The sequence below is a fragment of the Canis lupus genome, chromosome 20 (genome assembly GCF_003254725.2).
Source record: "Canis lupus dingo isolate Sandy chromosome 20, ASM325472v2, whole genome shotgun sequence".
Classification (NCBI taxonomy): domain Eukaryota; kingdom Metazoa; phylum Chordata; class Mammalia; order Carnivora; family Canidae; genus Canis; species Canis lupus.
In genome coordinates, this window is record NC_064262.1 from 10,835,046 (window position 1) to 10,855,595 (window position 20,550).

The window sequence follows — 20,550 nt, forward strand, 5'->3', positions numbered from 1 at the left end:
GCTTGTGAGTGTGTCACTCTCTTTCTGTTTAGCGGTGCTGCACAAATTATGTTGATATGGATGTGCCATAAGATAGAAACAGTCTAGAAGGCTAAACAAATACACTGAGGACAACTGCCCTGGAATGTCTCTTAGAGTCACAGCAGATTTCACATAGGTGAGCAGTAATTGTTTGTTGTGCTAGTCATTGAGAGTTTATTTGTACCACAGCATGGCTTCGTCCATCCAAATGAGAGCTATTTTTTTGTATAGCCTGCTTATCCCCTGTGGAAATTGCGTATGAACTCACCGAGTTCTGGCCTAGGAAGAGGAAATATGTCTCTTTCTTCTGACAATTAAGATTTCTTACTGGGTCAGACTCATTTTGTCATTCTTCCTTTAGAAAGGATTCTCTCTCAAGGGTCTCCTGAATTCTGAAACAGTTATATTTCTGGAAAGTGATCTGATAGTTCATCTGTATTTCCCAGGAATATCGGAAGCCACACTTAGATTCCAGTTAGCATTCTCCTGATACATACATAGAATAACTGATAATGTGCTAAGATGCTTCACAAGCAGAAGAACCACTACATATCTGAGAGTATGAGAGTAGGAATAAGGCTGAGGTGACAAAGGAAGGAAAACACCATGGGGTTGATAAGACAAATGGTCTCATAGAAAAGAATGTACAGATTTCACAGGAGGGAAATAAAGAAGGGGAGAAAAGGCAGACAGGGACATCCAGATGAGGTAAATAGCACTTGGAAAGGATGTAACTCAGAGCAGACACAAGATTTAATGAAAGGCCTAGCAGAAGGCTGTCCTAATATGCAATCATATTTGTTAAGTCATTTGAGTTGTAAGTTACAGAAACCCATTTTGAAGGATCTTATACAAATAACAGGAATCTGTAGTTGATAAAGATGGAAGTCCTGATCCAGACTTGGAACCAGCGGTGTAATATGACCTCTGTGCCCTATCTCAGAGTCAAGGGTTTCAATCAGTGTCACTTGAGTCACATGTGCTGACAGTAGGGTTTGGGAGTCCCCGTGAGAATGAGGGGAGCGAAATGAGAAGAGAAAATGGATGTGGGGTAGGCAGAAATAATAAACAACCACTTCCACAATACTCCTTTAGAAGAAACCTTTGGGGTGATATAATTTCATCTACAAGTGAAAAACTTTAGTTCTAGAGAGGGAAAGGTCAAATTAAAGTACACTAGAAACTTTGGAATTAAATATAATTTGGACACAAGATTGGCAAATTAATCAAAAATCTTGATCTTGACAATGAATCACTGAAAATACATAAATATATTAAATGTCTTAACTCAAAATCCATCCAACCATATGCACACACATGCACATACACACACTCACTTGTCAATCTTCTGATGTAGGATCAAGATATTTGTTGTCAATATGCATCACACGGTTGGCATCCCAGACATAATCTTGAAAAAGTATCAACTATAATAAATTTCAGTATCATGGTCTTTTTTTTTTTTTTTTTTTTTTATTCATGAGAGACACAGAGAGAGAGAGGCAAAGACACAGGCAGAGGGAGAAGCAGGCTCCATGCAAGGGGACTGACATGGGACTCCATCCCGAGTCTCCAGGATCACGCCCTGGGCTGAAGGTGGCGATAAACCGCTGAGCCACCCAGGCTGCCCAGTATCATGGTCTTTAAAATGAAATAAAATCTTAAAGTAATTAATTACACTGTAATTAAGTGTAGTATGTTTCTAGTATTTATTATTTCCCTCCAAAATCCCCACCAAATTTATCCCACAACTAACAGTGACAAGCTTAAGAAATCTTTCCAAAGAATTCAAATTATCTTCTTTGAAACAGCATCTCTCTCTCTCTTTCACTCTCTCTGCACTTCATTGGTTTATACAATTTTAATTACATGAAACAATTATGGTAACACATATCACTGCAGTAAATACATTTATAATCAAAAGTAGTTAGTTCTTCTAGCCAAAAATTCAACCCAGTGGGACATACTAGAGATCTAACGATTAACTATGAGTGTACAGGGTGTTGGGGGCATCAGATAGCATATTGTGCAAACAAGTGGATATTTTCTTGTTGATTTACATATTTGATAGGTAGGAAATGATGGGTGGCTAGTTAAATAGAGTCTGTTAGGAAAGCATCTATCCTATGAGACAAGAGACAGCATGACTCAATACCTGGCCTTTATACACATAAAGTGAATTGTTTTCAGCTCTCCTTAGTTACTTCAGTTACAGATTCCTCTGTTTACATTTCTAACCACTTGCTCAAGGTCAATAATCTCTAGTTTAAGCAATACAAGATGAAAAATAAGATAGTATTTCTCTTCACATATCTATTCTCACGCCTGTGACCTGCTCACCCTCTGTCAGTCTGTTCTATTAGTAGAAACAGGAGGGTCTAAAAGGAAGTTCCCACTGGAATGTCTAAGACGAACAGAGATAGCCTTATCTGTGCTTCCTCCTTTCTGCGGAGTCAGAGCTGAGGCTTCCCTTGTGTATTTAGAATATTGAACCAAGTCACCTGATTCAGCCATGGTGCCAGTCCTGCCCAGAAAGTTTCTCCAGAGACTCTCCCAGAAAAGAAAGGGAAGATGACAAAGAAGGCAAAAGGTGCTTCAAAAGCAAGCAAAAGGAAAAGTGTGTAAAACCACACTGAAATTCCTGGAGCGATCCTGAATGAGAACCGTGGGAGTTCTTGAATGTGGCCTTTCTACTAACTGTCTTAGAATAAAAACTCAAAGAGAAACCATTTTGGATTAATTCTTCCCCATCCCAAGAGAACTCCACATTCATACCAAAATGCAGTTGTTTGCATATTCAGGTATTATAGATAGTTTCAGATGTAAGGGATAAAAATACAAATTTAGCTTTTAAAAAATTTACTATTAAATAGTAATAGAGTTAGGTCCTCCAGTAAACGCTAAGGGAATAGAAGCAAAGATGGCTAATCTCAGGGAACCCAGGGGCAGTAGGCACTGCCCTTAAGGTTCAGATTCTAGTTCTAAATGCCACAGGCGAGCTTGGTGTGTTTGGGGCTTGCTGTACAGGAGACATGTAGCACATTTTGGACTTGGGGAGCAATGAGCTTGGTTCTGCAGGGTAGACTAACTCTGTCTGGGAAAAGCAGGCAGTCCTTTGAAAAGATTAATGATTTGATCTATATTGAAGAAAAAATTAGTTTCCAGATCAGTAAGAAATAGGGAAATGGGAAACCCTGGTGGATTTTAAGCAATGAAAGAATCTGATATGAATGTGAGCCAGGAATCTAGCATAGGCTAGAAAGGCTTGAGCCACAGGTCTGTACCCACATCCGCCCAATCTTTGTTTTGGCCTATACTGTGTCCTTTCTTTGACTCTCCATAATTTACAAGCTGGTCTTTACGGGAAAAAATATGAAAATTATTCTAATATGATATTTTCTTGTTTATATTTTTCTTCATCACTTGTCACCTCTAAATTAAGTAGGCAATTCCATGAAAGCAGGGACCTAGTCTAGTCTGCCACTTGCTATCTCTCACTAAACAGGTTGGTGCCCTATACCCTGCTAGAGTTTATAAACATTTGTAAAAGCTTCAATGACGAAATTGTCATGACACTGAACAGACAATACTTGCACTGCTCTTATTACACAGGTCATAGCTTTTTCTAAAAAGTAGGTGCATTGCTCAGAAATTGCACTGTGGTTTAAGGAAATGCTTTCTTCCTTGTCGTTTTCCTCCCATTCTCCTAACAAAACCTTGTGATATGTGTGAAACATTCCAGGTACTCAAGGAAGGCTAAAGTAGGACACATCTAAATAGGAGTCAGAAATATTTTAGTTCAGCTCTTCATAGCTTTGATCTCTGGTTTTAGGAAAAATAAAGAATTCATTTCAATCTTGAATTAATAAGGCATGAAATAACCAACTTTTTAATGCCAGGTCCAGAGCACTTTTTGCCTCTCCTACATAAACACAGATTTAATTCAAGAACCAAGCTGCTCTACAGACCCATTTGAAAACATCACCAATAGTCAAAGCCATTATAGGTAGCTTTGAAAATCCACCCTTCATTACACTAGCTCCCTAATGTTAATGATTATAGCAGAGATGAAAAGATGCTGGTCCACGATCCCTGTTGACTATAATTAGAGGATGCCTTGGACAGCCTATTCCTAGAGAAGCAGAGCACTTTGTAGGGCAAAGAGTTGAAGGCAACGTGGGCATTATTTGCTCCAAGGACTTGTTGGGGGCTAGAGAGGATGACAGAGAATCCTAGTTAATGGGACAACAGAAGAGAGGAAAATGCCAGGGATCCCTTGGCTCATCAGACAATTCAGAAAAACTGAAAATTACAGAAGTATTTTGGCTCAGGAGCTGGAGGAGAGCTGCCAAGTTGTGGAGACATTCTCCAGATATCCTGTGAATGTCGGGCAGCCATCGGGGCCATGGCTGACCTTTCTCGGGCACAATTCCTATCATCACCAAATTGAAAGGGGGAAGAACAACACACTTGGCTAGCAAACATGGAGGCCCTTTATTCTACAAATGGAGAATAGATACAGATAAAAGATAAAAGAAGATGAGCACTACTTTCACAGAGGCCATGTGCTTGCTAGCAATCTGGCCTAAAGCAATTTATTGTTAATTATTCATGCAGATAGAGAAAAGACCAGCCAAAAATTTAGATCTTTGCTGAACATGTTCAAAATATAAATCTAAAGAAATGAAACAGGTTGATTATTGCTTGGCTTTTTCCTGTTTATATTTGTACATACAGCATTATAAAACACAAAGATACAGGGATATAGCAGTATTATAAATAATTGGAGGATATTCTACGGCAGTAGAAATCAATATGGAACATGCATCAGCAAGAAAAAAAAATTAGACTGCAGAGGAAAACTTATTTGCCAATGCAGGATATGCTCAATTATTAGTTTCATTTGTGATATTTCATAGCTTGGTTCAGAAAACTTAGTGCAAGTGAATGCATTTCTTTTTTCCCTTCTTCAGGAGTGTGTCACTGTAAATGCATAGCCACAATCTTGATGTTTCATCTACTGCATGAACAAATCTAGGCTGTTCTTTGTAGCAAAGCACATAGACAGTATGGTTAGACAGAAGCCACACACACCAGCCACCAAAATATCCTCATTTCTATCTGGTTAGGGATGGAGAGTTTTTTTTTTTTTAAGATTTTATTTATTTATACATGAGTATACATGAGAGACACACAGAGAGAGAGAGAGAGAGAAGCAGAGACACAGGCAGAGGGGGAAGCAGGCTCCATGCAGGGAGCCTGTTTTGTGTCTGATTTAAGAACTTTGTACATTCAAAAAAAAAAAAAAAAAACTTTATGTATCCTTAAATACATAAATGTATAGCAGGAATTTTTTTTTCAAGAATTTATAAAAACTTCAAGATACTTAGTATATTTTCTTAAATATCACCAAACTGGAGCTAGTACCCATGGAGTATGGGCATCTATGTCTATGTGGCATCTACAGCTAAGGAAAAAGGACCCCAGTCTTTTCTTGCTTTCTTTGGCTCTCACCCAAATCTAACATTTCACCTCTCCATAAAGTCACCTGAGTGAACTTTCTAACCCACTTTGATCACATTCCACTTTTCAGCTGCTGCTCAAACTTTCAGAATAAAGAACATGTTCCTTAGTGTAATTTCAAGACCCTTCAGAATCCAACCCAGACCCATTTTGCTGCCGTATTTTGTGCCAGGACCTCAGGTAGTCTGTGACTCCTCTATCCATCCTAGCGTCCAACCACTTAACAATCTGTTTGAGGACCGGACACGTGTAGGCCAAGTTCTAGGTGCTAAGGATACATGCAGGGGGTTCATAACAGATATGTTTTCAGACAGACACAAGTAAAGAGGTGCTACAATGGTAGAGGTCATGTAGGACACTGCAGAAGCAATATAAAGGGCTTCTAATGCAAACTGGGCTGGGGTTGAATGGTCACATATAGCTTCCAGGGAAAATTAGTATCTAAGCAGAGACCTAAAGAGCAGACAGGAGTCAGTCGGGCCAGTGGTGTAGTGACTGGAACTCCAGGAGAGAAAAGAGTTCTCCCAACATGCTATAAATGGGAACATTTTCAAAGAACTGTAAGAATTTCAGAATCATAAAGCAGGGCTATTATGCAGAATGAATTATTTACTGTTACCCCAATGTGCCCTTCACTCTTCTATTCCCATCCTCTGAGTTGAGAGTATAAGATGGTCTTCTCATTGGCTGCCTGATGAACTTTAAGTTATTACTTTACCTCCTCTCTGTTGTATCCTCCAAACACACCCTCACCATCCAAAAGAAACATCCACAGTGTTTCCTTTGTGCCCTGGGGTATCTATTCCATATTGCACTTAAACAGTTTCTGATGTTACATAGTCATTGGCTATTTTTGACACCTCTCAGCTCTGCATGCTTTGTAGATAAGGATTTTGTCCTTATCTTATTGTTTTTCTACTCTTAGAGCAAGATACACAGTGGATATTCAAAATTTTAAGTAAAAAGTAGTGGAAATAGTTAAAACCTTGTCTTTTATTTCTGCAACCCATCTGCAAATGCATTGGTCTGTGTTGTAAGATAAGCGATCTTCTCAGGACACATACTGGGGAATGAAATGAATTCAAAGACTCCCAAGGAACACATGGGTGACTCATGGGATCTTTATCTCCCTCAGATAACATAGAAAGGCAACTGTGACAGAACCACAACCTGGCATGTTTAAAAAGGTCTCCATAGACCATGCAGCCTTCTGGGGAGAATAACTAATTATACTGGAGTGGAGACAGAATGGAAAGAAATGCAAATATTTGATCCCCTTTTGAGTGAGAGGAAAGAGGCTTTTTTAATGTGCAAAGCAAGCATGTTTTAGGGAATCTGGAGACCTGGCCCATCAGAAAAGAAAGACAAAGTAGGATACCAGCGGAGGAGTTCCTTTTCTTTACAGTATCTTCTTTTAGAAATAACTTTTCTTTTCAAAATAAAAGAGAACGTAAATTGTAATCAGCAACTTTTGTTAGATCAGAAGCATGCCAATAAACGCCCTCTCCTCCTTCTTCCTCTTAAAGTATCTTCGTAGCAGCAAGGAAGGCAAAGGAAAAGAAAGGGGGCAGTAATTTAGGAAGGCAAGAGACAGAGAACAAGAACAAAAGAGGCTAGCAAAGGCAAAGCGATGTTGGTGCCTGGGAGAAGTGGTGTGCTGTGCCATCGTGGGGGCTGGAAGAAACCCCACAAGGTAACGAGGGAAAGGATCTCTGTAGTTATCCTGCTGTAGAAGTAATGGATAAATTGCAAAGGGAAAATACTCTCTCAGAAAACACAGTTCACTTAAGCACACTTGGATCGTGTTACTATTTCACTTATTAATGATAATGCACTTCTTGCAGGGAGCTCTGGTACCATAATGAAAAAAAAATATGCTAATTATTATGAAAATACATGATCTCTTCAAAAGAGGAATATCAACTAAGAGAAGAGGGCAGGTATATGGCCTAATTTGCATTTCACGGCTGCATGTTTGAAATGATACTGCAGAAATTATGTAAAAACACTGAGCCCTCACTGGGACACATGATTTAGTCATCCCACATGGCACAAACCACTCCCTTAGCCTATTTTACAATGGATAAAACCCATACCTTCCACAGTTGCTCGCTTGGGCTGAATGGTAATGGCTCCTTCTGCAATGTCTTCATGCTGGTGCAGTGGGTTGATTTTGGATCCCCAGCTGTCTGAGCCGACCCAAAGAAAATGGCCCACTTGGTCAGCTCTTTTGGCTGCTGCAAGGATCTGCCTGTGAAAAAGAACATGAAAAGTTATATTAGTGATAAGGAGCAGCTGCTGAACATATATATTAGGAATGAAGCAGAAGGAAAGCAAGCTACCAGTTCTCAAAAAGTAAGTTATCAATGCCAAAAAAAAGTATGTCAAATGATTTATATCCTGCATATATAAAGAGATTTTATAAATCACTAAGAAAAATTATCAAAGCAGCTTGAGGAAAATAGGCAAGAAACATTAAAAGTCAAAAGAGAAAAGGAGAAATATAAAAAACCAGTAAACTAGAGATGCATATTCATACAGACTAAAAGGATTGAAAATGTCAATTAGGGGAAGATATCACATTTGCTTCTCATGTTGGCCAAAAGATTTGTTTTGTGAGTTTGGGTGTGTGGCTGGAAAAATGAGTGCTCACATTCACTGCTGGTGGTATGTATAATTCCTGGGAAGCAATATGTCAATCTAAATTAAGTGTCTTAAGTTATTTATTAAAATGAACAAGTATGTTATACTTGAAAATTTTACAGCCCATGCTTATATATAAAAATAGCATATAAATAACGAGGGTAACAAGGCAAATAAAACAAAAGGAAAACTAATTATTCATAGTAAAGTTATTAAGTATATTTTTGAAAGAAGAAATAGATAAGAGGTAACTGCATTTGTAGAAGAGAGAAAGCTACAACTATAACTCCTTTGGTGGGTTATACCGTAGGAAAAGTGATTTGTTTGTTTCTCAAGACTTGGAGGTACCAAGTATCACATAGGTACTTGGATAAATAAAGGAGAAGTGGTTGAAAGATTGTATATAAAATCGCAAAAACTCAGGTTTCTTTCTTTTTCTTTCAGGCAGAAAATGGAATGGTAATTTTCTAATAAAATTTTAAGGACTACGTTCTGCATATCATAAACATCCAAAAAGCAGAGAGTTATGAGTGAGCGATGGTGAGTTAAAAATGAGGGAGAGGAAGATAAGCTAAATTTACCAATAAGTATTGAAATGGTAATGCCCTCTAGGAAACTTACACTTCTGCTTACAGAATGCTAGAAACTAAGGGAGTGTCACCCTAGGCAGAAAATAGCTTTCCTGGAAAAATCTGGACCACCTTAGGAAAATAATTCTATATACCTACATAGAGAGACCCTCTAATGGAATGGCAACTTGGATATCTGGCAAGTCCACCAAGAGCCTGAAGTCTGAAGGGATAGGACACCACTGCTTGCATCAAAGTTTTTCAGTCATACTTTAATTTTTTAACATGTGCATTTATTATTTTAATAAAAATAAACAATCAATTACTTATACTCTTGGCCTAGAGATACTATTTCTAATCATCTGTGCAAAGGAAATGATCAAATACACTGCCAAAAACATACATTCATGACTTCAGATAACCTATATGCAGAACAATAGGGAACTGTCTGAACAAATGACCGTGCATGTAGAGGATGGATTAGGGGATCCCTGGGTGGCGCAGCGGTTTAGCGCCTGCCTTTGGCCCAGGGCGCGATCCTGGAGACCCGGGATCGAATCCCACGTCGGGCTCCCGGTGCATGGAGCCCGCTTCTCCCTCTGCCTGTGCCTCTGCCTCTCTCTCTCTCTCTCTCTCTCTCTCTCTCTCTCTCTCTGTGACTATCATAAATAAATAAAAATTAAAAAAAAAAAGATTTAGAGGATGGATTAGAAAGCAATTCAGAATATACTTAGATTTCCACAAGTACTTGTTAAAAGAAAAATCAATTAAAAGAACTGCAAAAGACTGTTCAACTCATATATGAGGAAAGTCGGCTAAACATTGCTTGGGCATGTGTATATACACACAGTTAGAAGTATAGGGCCATCTGAAAGCACAGCAAGATAAGGATAATACACCATGTATTGTTAATCTAATCATTCATTGAGAAGATACTACTGAGGTTGAAGAGGTTGCAAAGGTGGGCAGAAGCCAAGTAAAACAAGAGGAAAAAGACAAAACTACATAAATGCAAAAAGCAGATTTTCACTTTAATATAAATGTAAAAGTGTGGGCTTATTAACTGTGATAAACAAGATTAAACCATTTAAAAAAAACTTATGGCATCCAAAATGACATGTGAATTACAAAAAGCAGGAGATAAAAACCAGGAGATTCTTTTGAGGAAAACCTATGTACGTTTCGAAAAAAAGTGCTGGCAAACATTAAACCAGAATTTTAGGCTACGTCTGAGTTTTGGAATTGCAAATTTTATAAGAAATCATTTAACCTTTTTTTTTTCTAGACAAGTCTCTCAAACCTTTATTTTTTCTAGATAATCAAGGGACAAAGAAAACTTAAGGACTTCCTTCAATAAAGAGTAACAACCACAAAAAACTTTTCCACCTTTTCCAGTGGACTTATATTAGTCATGTATTATTTTTATAATCAGAATAAAGTGTTCCAGAAAAAGGATCCACTCTTGTCTAAAATCCAAATTATTGGTACCCATGACTTACTTTTCATTTATTTTAGCTTTAAAATCTAGGTATTACTGTTTTCTCATTGCCATTCTCTGACAAAGTATTTGAAGTTAATGTTCTAAGAAATCTCAAAATTTCCCATTTACAGTGTAAATCTTCTGAAAAAAGAAATAACATCATATTGTGAGTTAAGAGTACTCTTCAGATATCAGTGTATTTAAGATCATGTTTTGGAAGAAACTTCTATATGCACCTAAATTTTATTATTATGTTAAAGAACTACTCCTGCTATCACTGCTATGAATCACAGTATACAATAATATTCAGCACACAAACAAACCCCAAAGCAAAAAGAATGAGCCTAGTTATTGAGCAAACTGTATGCATTTTTACATCTCAAATTAAAACCTCACATTACCTACAAGCAGGAGTACTATAATGAATTAGTCACCATGGCAATTTGCAGTAATGTTGTATGTGACATGTACAGTGTATTTAGAAATAAACCCAAAGCCACATTTTATCAATGTATTATGTATTTGGAAAATATGTATAAAAACATTTATGGGACAATTAGGAAAGATATCAACAAAGATGAATAAGAGATAAGCCAAAAAAAAAAAAAACCCACCAAGAGTAATAGTATTAAAACACAATTTTTAAAATAACTACAACACAAAGTGTAGAAGAAACATGCCTTAAGAGCAATACTCAAGTATTTTTAAGGAGATAAATAATACATTAAAGGGGTGACCAGAAAGTTTCATCAAGAAGGGCATGTTTGAGATAAACTTTGAAAAACAGATAATTTCAGCAAATAGAGAAGGAGAGAAAAAGACACTATGAATAAAGGCCATTAGGAGGAGCAACCAGGAGTGCTGGAGGACCAGAGCCATGCATTTTGCATATAGAAGGGGTAAGCGGAGGTGAGGTCTACATGTTAAATTAGGAACACACTTAAAAGCATTCTGAAGTCCAGACAGAGAAGCTTATTTTTTTATAGATTTTTATTTATTTATTCATGAGAGATACAGAGAGAGAGAGAGAGAGAGGCAGAGACACAGACAGAGGGAGAAGCAGGCTCTATGCAAGGAGCCCCACGTGGGACTCAATCCAGGGTCCCTAGGATCACACCCTGGGCTGAAGGCGGCGCTAAACCGCTAAGCTACCAGGGCTTCCCCAGACAGAGAAGCTTATATTTGAATTATTAAATAGTGTGAATTGGCATAGTGATTTTAATCATTCATTTATTTGGCACTGTTCCTTGAGCATTTCCTCTATACAAAATACCGCAATAGGGATGGAGGATACAAAAGGAAGTCAAATGAGGCATCACCTCTGCCCCGGTGATGCTGATAGATTAGTGGAGAATGTGGACTAATCAAATCATCAAGCAATGTATAATAACATCATTGACCTCAACTATGAAGAAGAAATTGCCAATGCTGCAATGTTTAGAGATATCTTCCCTCAGAAGACCACGCTAAAGATGGCATGGGAATGAAAAAGCAAGGAAGGAAAAGCATTTCAGGCGCATGAGAACACACAAAGACCAGGGAGTGAGGAAACAAAGGATAAAGGAGCAGAGAATGAAATAAGACTAGAAAGGAAGGACGAGGGTGGATAACCACAAAAAGAGCTCAAGAAGGATTTTCATTTTATTGATGGGAGGACCAAGGCCTGGGAGTTGGGAAGCAGAAAGGGGGCAACAGTGGGGCAACTTCCCAAGGTGACACAATAGTCATTAGGGAAACACTTCAGGTATCTCAATGTCAGGTTTCATATGCTTTCTGTTTAATAGTCCTGCCACCGTGATCAGAGTTGACTATTGGGAAAATGATGGATGGACTCAGAGGCAGCATTCAGAGTGCAGGTAGAGGGGAGAGAAAACTGGGAGGCTCATGATGATGACAGCACAGTATTCCAAGCAGGGTGTAATAATGGCCCAGGCCCTTAAGCTTTTCTTAATAAAGGAGACTCACCTTCAAATTAAGTGATATATTTTATCTAAAACAAGGACTAAAAAACCCCATACAGCTCTTTCACATCAATGGAGATGTTAACAAGCACAATCTATTTGGAAAACAATAATCATATTGGGACATATCTCGTCCTGGAAACTTCTTTTCCAGGAATTTATGTTAAAAACACTTGAAAGGTAAATTTATAAAATAATATAATTGCATACTATTATATATTTGTGCTATATTAATATGTATCCACCTGTTGCATAATATGTTTATATTAATATTTATATTTCTATATATTTGCGTGCACAGATTTGTGGAAAAGGAAGTTTATTGCAGTGTTATTTATAACTGCAAAAGTGTGTAATCAGATGTCAATAAGGGAGCGTTTAGATAAATGACAGCACAGATATAAAATTCTGCACAGTTATTAAAAAGACTGAAGAGGTAGGTACTGACATTCATAGACATCCATGATAAAATGGTAAGCAAAGGCTAGCAGGGAATGGAACAAGCTGTACACACAGTATGCCACCATTGTACAAAAGTATGCAGACTGTCTCTAGAAGAGTATTTAAGAAACTGGTCATTAGCCATTGCATCTGAAGAGGAGAACTTGTTAGCTAAGGGCAGGATGAATGGAACTTTTTTTTTTTTATAAACCTAGATACTTTAAATAGTTTTTTTAAGCAGGTATAATTACTATATATTCCAAATAAATAATTATTCTGGAGCAAAGTGGTAGTGGTCAGAGAAGAAATCAGGACACATTTGTGTCTTAGAAACTCATTTTGGGCATATTATGTTCTAGAAACAAAGGTTAACTCTATATAGTTTGGCCAAGAATGCAAGGAATGAGGAAAAATAAGAAGTTAAGATTCCTACTGGATTTTTTACTCCAAGGAGGATCAAGGTAAGACAGGAGAAGAAGAAAGGGATTAGAGGCATATTGGTAGACAAGCTTGGTTTGGAATATACTGAGACTAAAGCGGTAGCAATACAGCCAGAATTGTATGAATTTTTTTTTCTTTTACATTAGGAGGAACCATTCTTTGGATAAAAGTCTGTTACACTTGGATATATTTTTAATAAAAGAACCTTTAAAAGGTCTAGTGGTTTTCTCTTTTTACAAGTAATTGAATACATTTATTTTGCTAATAGAAGGGGAAGACATGACAGCAACACAGCGCTGCTTCCATGGTTCGCTATAACTAGTCATGTAGGGGAGAAAGCATGTACAGACTTTGCCACTATGTAATTATAGATTTGCTTCTGTGCTTTCTTTTCCCCTCTCTGCAGGTATCCTGATCTTTCTGATCTCCTAGAGTTGCAGCATGCATATTAATGAATTTTACCAGTTATCCTTACTTTATATCCTCATCGTTGGCAAAAATCACGACGGCCCTGGAGTTCGGGGTGTCCTAGGAGCTGTTTGATAATTCTATCAAAGTCAATGGTTCTGTCTTTGCGCTCTTGGGGGATTCTCACAGACTGCGCAATGCAGAGCCCACCTGTTTAAGAAAGAAAGAAGAGTGTCAATAAAGTTCCCTCAGAGATACCAAAGGAACCAGGGTGAGTAGCTAGAGAGGGTGGAATTTTGAATTCTGAGTGCACAGCACTTCCTTGGTGATATCCCTGAATGAGAAAGGCTTAAGACATTATGCTAAGTCCTAAACTGTTGTTCATACTTGGTGCATCTTCCATGACATTGCACAACCTGATTTTCTTAGCACTGCACTTGTAAATGGCTAATGATGCCCAGAACACCAATGATACTGATCCTGGGGAGGTAGACAGGTTGACAAATTGGGTGGGATAAGGTCTTTAAAATGAATGCAATCAATAATAATATAATAATAATAAGAAAACTGCAATCAATAATCTACAGTAAAACATATTAAAACACATAAAGCTCAGGTTAATTTCTGTGGCTTTTCTGGTGTTTGCATTCCCAGGATTCTTTTCAACTTCATATCCATCCCAACTTTTAAAGGTCAGAACCAATGGAATAAATCTGAAAACAAAACAACAGCAAGAACACCAACTACTATAAATCACAGCAATAACCTCATACTCGTGCCCAACTCTCAAATATGTTTTATGTATGTTATTCCATCTTAAAAACTTTAAAAGATAGTTAGTAATACACATTTTTTTTTTGCTAGAAGGGATGGGGATTAAATAGAAAAAATAGATTTGTGACTCCAGACTTGTCAGAGCTGTGATGATATTAATTCTCATTATGCATTTCAAGACAGGAAAATATGCAGCAGTTTACTAAGCAACTGATACACTCCTCACTATCTTACCTCTTGCTTCATAGTAGCCTCTGGATCTGGTATTTTATATAACACACTTTAAGAAAGGCTGGTGTAGGTGAAAGGGGTAGAGAGAACATTTATAGGAAAGGCAACAAAGGCCATCCAATGGGCAGAAGACATAGAGGCCAAGAAAAAAGGATAAGCTTGTTCTGGTAATGTGCTTGGGAAACAGCTATTATCAAGCTTATACCTTGAGCCTGACAATTGGGTGAAGGGTACAAGGCTTCCACAAACAGAAAAAATATCAACTTTATTCCAAAGTTGAGCTCCATTACACTTTTATCCCAACCAGTGTAATCTCTCTATAAGTGGCTCTTAATTTTCAGTGTACATAAAATCACTGATGATCCTTTTTCAAAATGTAGAGTTTCAATCACATTATCACCAACTTAACCTAATTGACATTTATAGAACAATCCACAGGACAATAGAACAGCACACATTCTCTTCAAGTGTAAATGGAACATTCATTAAGCCAGTTCATATTCTTGGCCATTAAAAAAATAACAAATTTAAGTGCATAGAAACTGTACAAAGTACATTATCATGCCTAACAGAATCAAACTAGAAATCAATAACACTTAGAAATTTAAAAACATATTTCTAAATAACCCATGGGTCAAAGAGGAAGTGTCAAGGGAAATTCTAAAATACTTTAAACTAAATGAAAATGAAAGTGGAACACATCAAAATGTATAGATTATGACTAACATGATATTTATTATTATTTTTAAAGATTTTATTTATTTATCCACGAGAGGCCAAGACATATGCAGAGGAAGATGCAGACTTCCTATGGGGAGCCTGATGCAGGACCCCAGGATCAAGACCTGAGCCAAAGGCAGATGCTCAACCACTGAGCCACCCAGGCATCCTCTAAAGTGGTATTTGGCAGGAAATATGTAATCATCACTTATGTTAGAAAAGAGGGAATAGCCAAAATGGCAACCTAAGCCACTATTTAAGAAAGAAGGTAGAAAAGAGCTAACTAACCATCCTTGCAAAAAAGCAGAGAGACATAATAAAAGAGCAAAATCAATGAACCTGAAATCAGAAAATATGAGAAAAAATCAATAATATCAAAAGTTGCTTCTTTGAAAAGATTAATAAAATTGATAAATCTCTAGGCAAAGCTGACCAAAAAGAAAGAAATCACAAATGGTCATATCAGAATTAAGAGGGGCTAATCATATTGATAGACCCCACAGATAGCAAAAGGTAGTAAGGAAATATTATAAAAAATTTTATGCCAATAAACTCAGCAACTTAAATTAAATGAGTGAATCCCTTGAAAGACACAAACTATCCAAACTGAGGGCAGAGTAGATAATCTGAATAGTTTTATATATCAAAGATATCAAATTCGTACACACACACACACACACACACACACACACATACACACTTCCAAAAAAAGAAAGATCGAGGTTTCACTGATAAATTCTACCAAACAGTTAAGGAAGAAATAAAATATGATCTATATATAATCTTTTACTGAAAATAGAAAAGGAGAGAAAGTAATTCATTTCATAAGGTTAATATTAACCTAATGCCCAAATCAGATGAAGATATTATTTTTAAAAAGACCAGTATCATTTATGAACATCCTTGCAAAACTCCTAAAAAATACTAACAAAATAAATCTAGCAATATATATGAAATAGTAATACATTATAATCAAGTGGATTTCATGTAAGGAAAGCAAAGCTTATTTATTATTTGAAAATCAATCATTATAATTTATATATGATCAAATTAAACAACAAAGTCATGTGATCATCTTTATACATGTGGAAAAAGGCACTAAACAAAATTCAATAAACATTCATGATAAACACTATAAACTAGGATTAGATAAGACCTTTCTAAGCCTAATAACAGGCATCTACAAAAAGCCTACAATAAGCATCACACCTAATAGTAAGAAATGACAAGGCAATTTTGTCCTCTCTTAAAACTCCAATTCAACATTGTACTGGATGTCCTTGTCAGAGGAATAAAGAGCAAAAAAAGAAAAGAAAAGAAACAAAAGGCCAACAGTTGGCAAAAGAAAAAAAAAAAGTCTCTATTTGCAGATGATGTGATTGTCTATATAGAATATTCTAGAACTAAAAGGAGAGTTAAGAAAAATTGTGGGATATAAACTCAAAACACAAAGGTCAATCATATATCTACAAGTCACAATGAACTGGAATTTTAAATTAAAATAATGCCAGCAATAAATTCACCAAAAATGTGGTCCTTATTTATAAATCTCACAAAATATGTATAGGAGCTATATTCTAAAAATTATAAAACATGGCTGAAAGAATTTTTTAATCATGTAAATACCCCCCAAATAAATAAACTCTCCCCAATTTCATATATAGATTCCGTGCAATCTCAATCAAAATCTCAGAAAGCCTTTTGAAATCTGTATCACTAGCTAATTCTAATACTTGTACCAAAAGTCAAAAGAACTAGACTAGTCAAAATAATTGAGTAAGAGAAACAACATTGGTGAACTTGAACTACCTAAATTCAAGACTTACTACTATTCAAGACTTACCCCAAACTGCAGTAGTCAAGACAGTGTGGGATTGGAAAAAAATAGACACTTAGATCAATGGAACAGAAAAGAGGTCCAGAAATAGGCCAATACAAATATAGCCAACTGATGGTTGGCAAAGGTGCAAAGGCAATAAGCAGAGACAGGCTAGAGTTTTCAACAAACGATGCTGAAACAAATGGATATTTATACATAGAAATAATGAATCTTGACATATACCTCATACTGCATGTAAAAATTAACTTCAAATGGATCAATAGACCTAAGTCTAAAATAAGAAACTAAAAAACATTTAGATGGAGACAAAGGGAAATCTTACTGGCTTTAGGTTTTGCAAAGAGTTTTTGGATATAAGATCAAAAGCCCAAAACAAGAACGCCTGGGTGGCTCAGTGGTCTGCCTTGGGCTCAGGGCGTGATCCCAGGGTTCAGCAACCGAGTTCTACATCAGGGCTCCCTGCATGGAGCCTGCTTCTCCCTCTGTCTATGTCTCTGCCTGTCTCTCTATGTCTCGCATGAATAAATAAAATCTGTTTAAAAAAAGCCCAAAACATAAAGAAAAAATTAATAAATCAAATTTTATGCAAATTAAAACTTTCGTTCTATGAAAGATAGCATTAAGAAAATAAAAGTACAAGCCAAGGACTGGGGATAACCAAATGTCTAATAGAAGACTTGTACCTGCAATATATAAAGATTTGAAACTCAGCAATAAAAAAAGAAAAGAAATGGGCAAAACATCTGAATAGACAGAGAAAAACAGATGTCAAATAAGCACAGGAAAAAATGCTCAACATCAGTCATTAGGGAAATGTTAATTAAAACCACAAAGTTATATCACTACAATAGCTATTAAAACAGCTTTTCAAAAACCAGTAATATCAAAATCTAGAGAAGATGTGGAGCATTAGGAATCTCTGCTCATTGCTGGGAGGAATACAGAACAATACAGCCACTTTGGAAACCAGTCTGGCGCTCAAAGTTAAATATAGAGAAAACATAACAAGCAGCCAGTCAGTTCCAATCCTAGGTATTTATCCAGATGAACTGAAAGCTTGTGCTCACACAAATGTGCACACAAATGTTTAGAGCAACTTTATTCATAATCACTAAAACTGGAAACAACTAAGACATCTGTCAACAGGTGAATAGATAAACAAATTGTACATGCATATAGCTGAATCCTACTCAGCAACAAAAAGGAACTGCTGATTTGTGGATGAGCATGAATAAATTTTAAAAGCATTTTGCTAAGTCAAAGAAGCCCAACCAAAAAGACTATATATTGTATAATTCTGTTCATACAACATTCTAGAGAAAGCAGGACTTCAGGGGTGGAAAATAGATCCATGGATGCTAGGGATTCAGAGGAGGGGTTGAATACAAAAGGACTCCACAGGGAAATTTGGAAGTGATGGAAATGTTCTGTATGGTACTCTGGTAGTAGAAACATGACTCCACACGCTTGTCAAAACCTTAAGAACAACATGCCACCCTGGACTTACTGTAAGCAAAACTTAAAAAAATCAACCAGATTGTCAGGGGATCCTAGAATATAATGCAGACTGTGATAAATGAATCTAACTGTATTATTAATGTATGAGTAAATTTTACTGATGGAGATGAGTAGAAAATAAGTTGACCTAAGTAATTTTTAAAATTGTGTTTTGCCTGGCAACTCTAAAGTTAGAGACTAAAAGAACTGAACATAAAACGGTACTCTGATTTGTATATTTTTCAAAGTAATGTGAGTTAGCAATTCTCGAACTGCTTTCCATACTTGAGTTGAACAAAACAGCAAATAAATTGTAGATAATGGGAACCAAGATTCTCACCTTCAAATAATTTATGAGTAAGCAGAAAAATAAGGCTAGAATGAATCATGTGGTCCCAGAAAGGGTCAGAAATATCAGTATAAAGTCACATTTTAGAAGGATGCTTGTATGCATGGGTTACTACACACTATCCGCTGAGGGAGCCTAAAAACAATGACACCCCAGAGCAACCAGGACTCCTACTACCCAGGTGTTAGTTTCAAAATACCATCTTTCAACAAAAAAGAATCAGTTCTCTTTGAAGAAATGGCTGATTCTATGCCTGGGGCCAGGCATATACAAGACAAGCCTGCAGTGTCAGGAAGTCAGAAGTACACGAAGGGGCATGTCAACAGGATACAGAAGCCACCTAAATGTGTGTCCAGTGAATAAAGTTAGAACCATATGAACAACAAAATAAGTAATGATGGTATTAAATGATTATCCAAAGAATACTATACATACTTATGAACCCATACTGAAACAAAAGACTAAATTAATGAGAGAAGTAATTAATTTTCTGTACAGAACTCCAAATAATAAATGTAGAAGGAAAGAGAAAAATGAAATATCACCATTAGAACATGATAGTAATAATTGCTGCTCATAAGAGCCACCGATCCATGCTAACATTAGTGTGGGAAACAGTGACATTTATATAGCTTCAGGAGACACTGAACATTTATATGGCTTAAAAGTTATTTCTCCCAAAATATTTATTAATTACTTTGGTGGTTTTAACATATGCCTACAACTTCTTTGATACTCTTCCTTCAAAGAGGTTGAGATTAAGTTATCTACCTTTAAGTTAAATCCATGCTTGGTGATTTGCTTCTAAAGAATATATAAAAGGAAAAAGAGTAACTTAGGTGTAGAGACACCTGGCAGACACTGCTGTAACTGGGTCACTAAGTTAATATCACTACTATTAAGTCACGTTGGTTGTCCTGCCTGATATGATGTGATGATAAGGGCACTCCGTTTGTGTTTTATTCTTCCCCCAAATCTCTAACCATCATCTAATCATGATAAAATATCATAAAAATCCAAACTGAAGGACACTGCAAAACACCTGACCTGTGTTCTTCAAAAACTCTGAAGATCATGAAATAAAAGACTGAGAACTGAAAAGTAGATTGGAGCCTGGGACAGAAAGACATTTGTGTAAAAGCTAGCAGCATCTGAATAAAATCTGTACTTGAGGTAGTACTATTTTTCCATTGAGACATGTATACATTGAGACATTGTACACTGGCTATTTTAGATATTAACATTTGGGCTAACTTGGGTATAGGGGAATTCTATCTTTGCAACTCCTTTATACATCTAGATTTTAAAAAAAAATGTCTATGTGTGTGTGTGTGTGTGTGTGTGTGTGTGTATAGTTATCTAGTTATCTAACTGTCTATCATCTACTTATGCACTCTACCTAACTCCCCACATCCCTGCCCAGGTCTTACCTCCCATGAACACTTATTTAGTAAGTAGTGGAGCAGGCCCAGGAATTTGAGTTTTTAGCAAGATCTCGAGGTCAGTGATTCTTAGGCATTAGTTTACCTAGAGGACTTGTTAAAACACCCATTTCTGGCCCCACTTCAAGAGATTCTCGTTCAGTGGGTTTGGTAAGGTTTGTGAATTTGCATTTCAAACAACTTCCCAAGTGATTCTGGTACTGCTGGTCT

At 36.7% G+C, this 20,550-nt stretch overlaps 1 protein-coding gene across 1 annotated transcript in view; it reads right to left on the reverse strand.

Annotated features, from left to right (window-relative positions):
* Window positions 1-20,550, reverse strand: part of GRM7 (glutamate metabotropic receptor 7) — an 827,750-nt gene that overhangs the window by 402,204 nt on the left and 404,996 nt on the right. Inside the window, 3 exon segments of the mRNA XM_025451007.3 lie at window positions 7,641-7,795; window positions 13,555-13,607; window positions 13,609-13,697. Coding sequence (XP_025306792.1) covers window positions 7,641-7,795; window positions 13,555-13,607; window positions 13,609-13,697 — 297 coding nt within the window.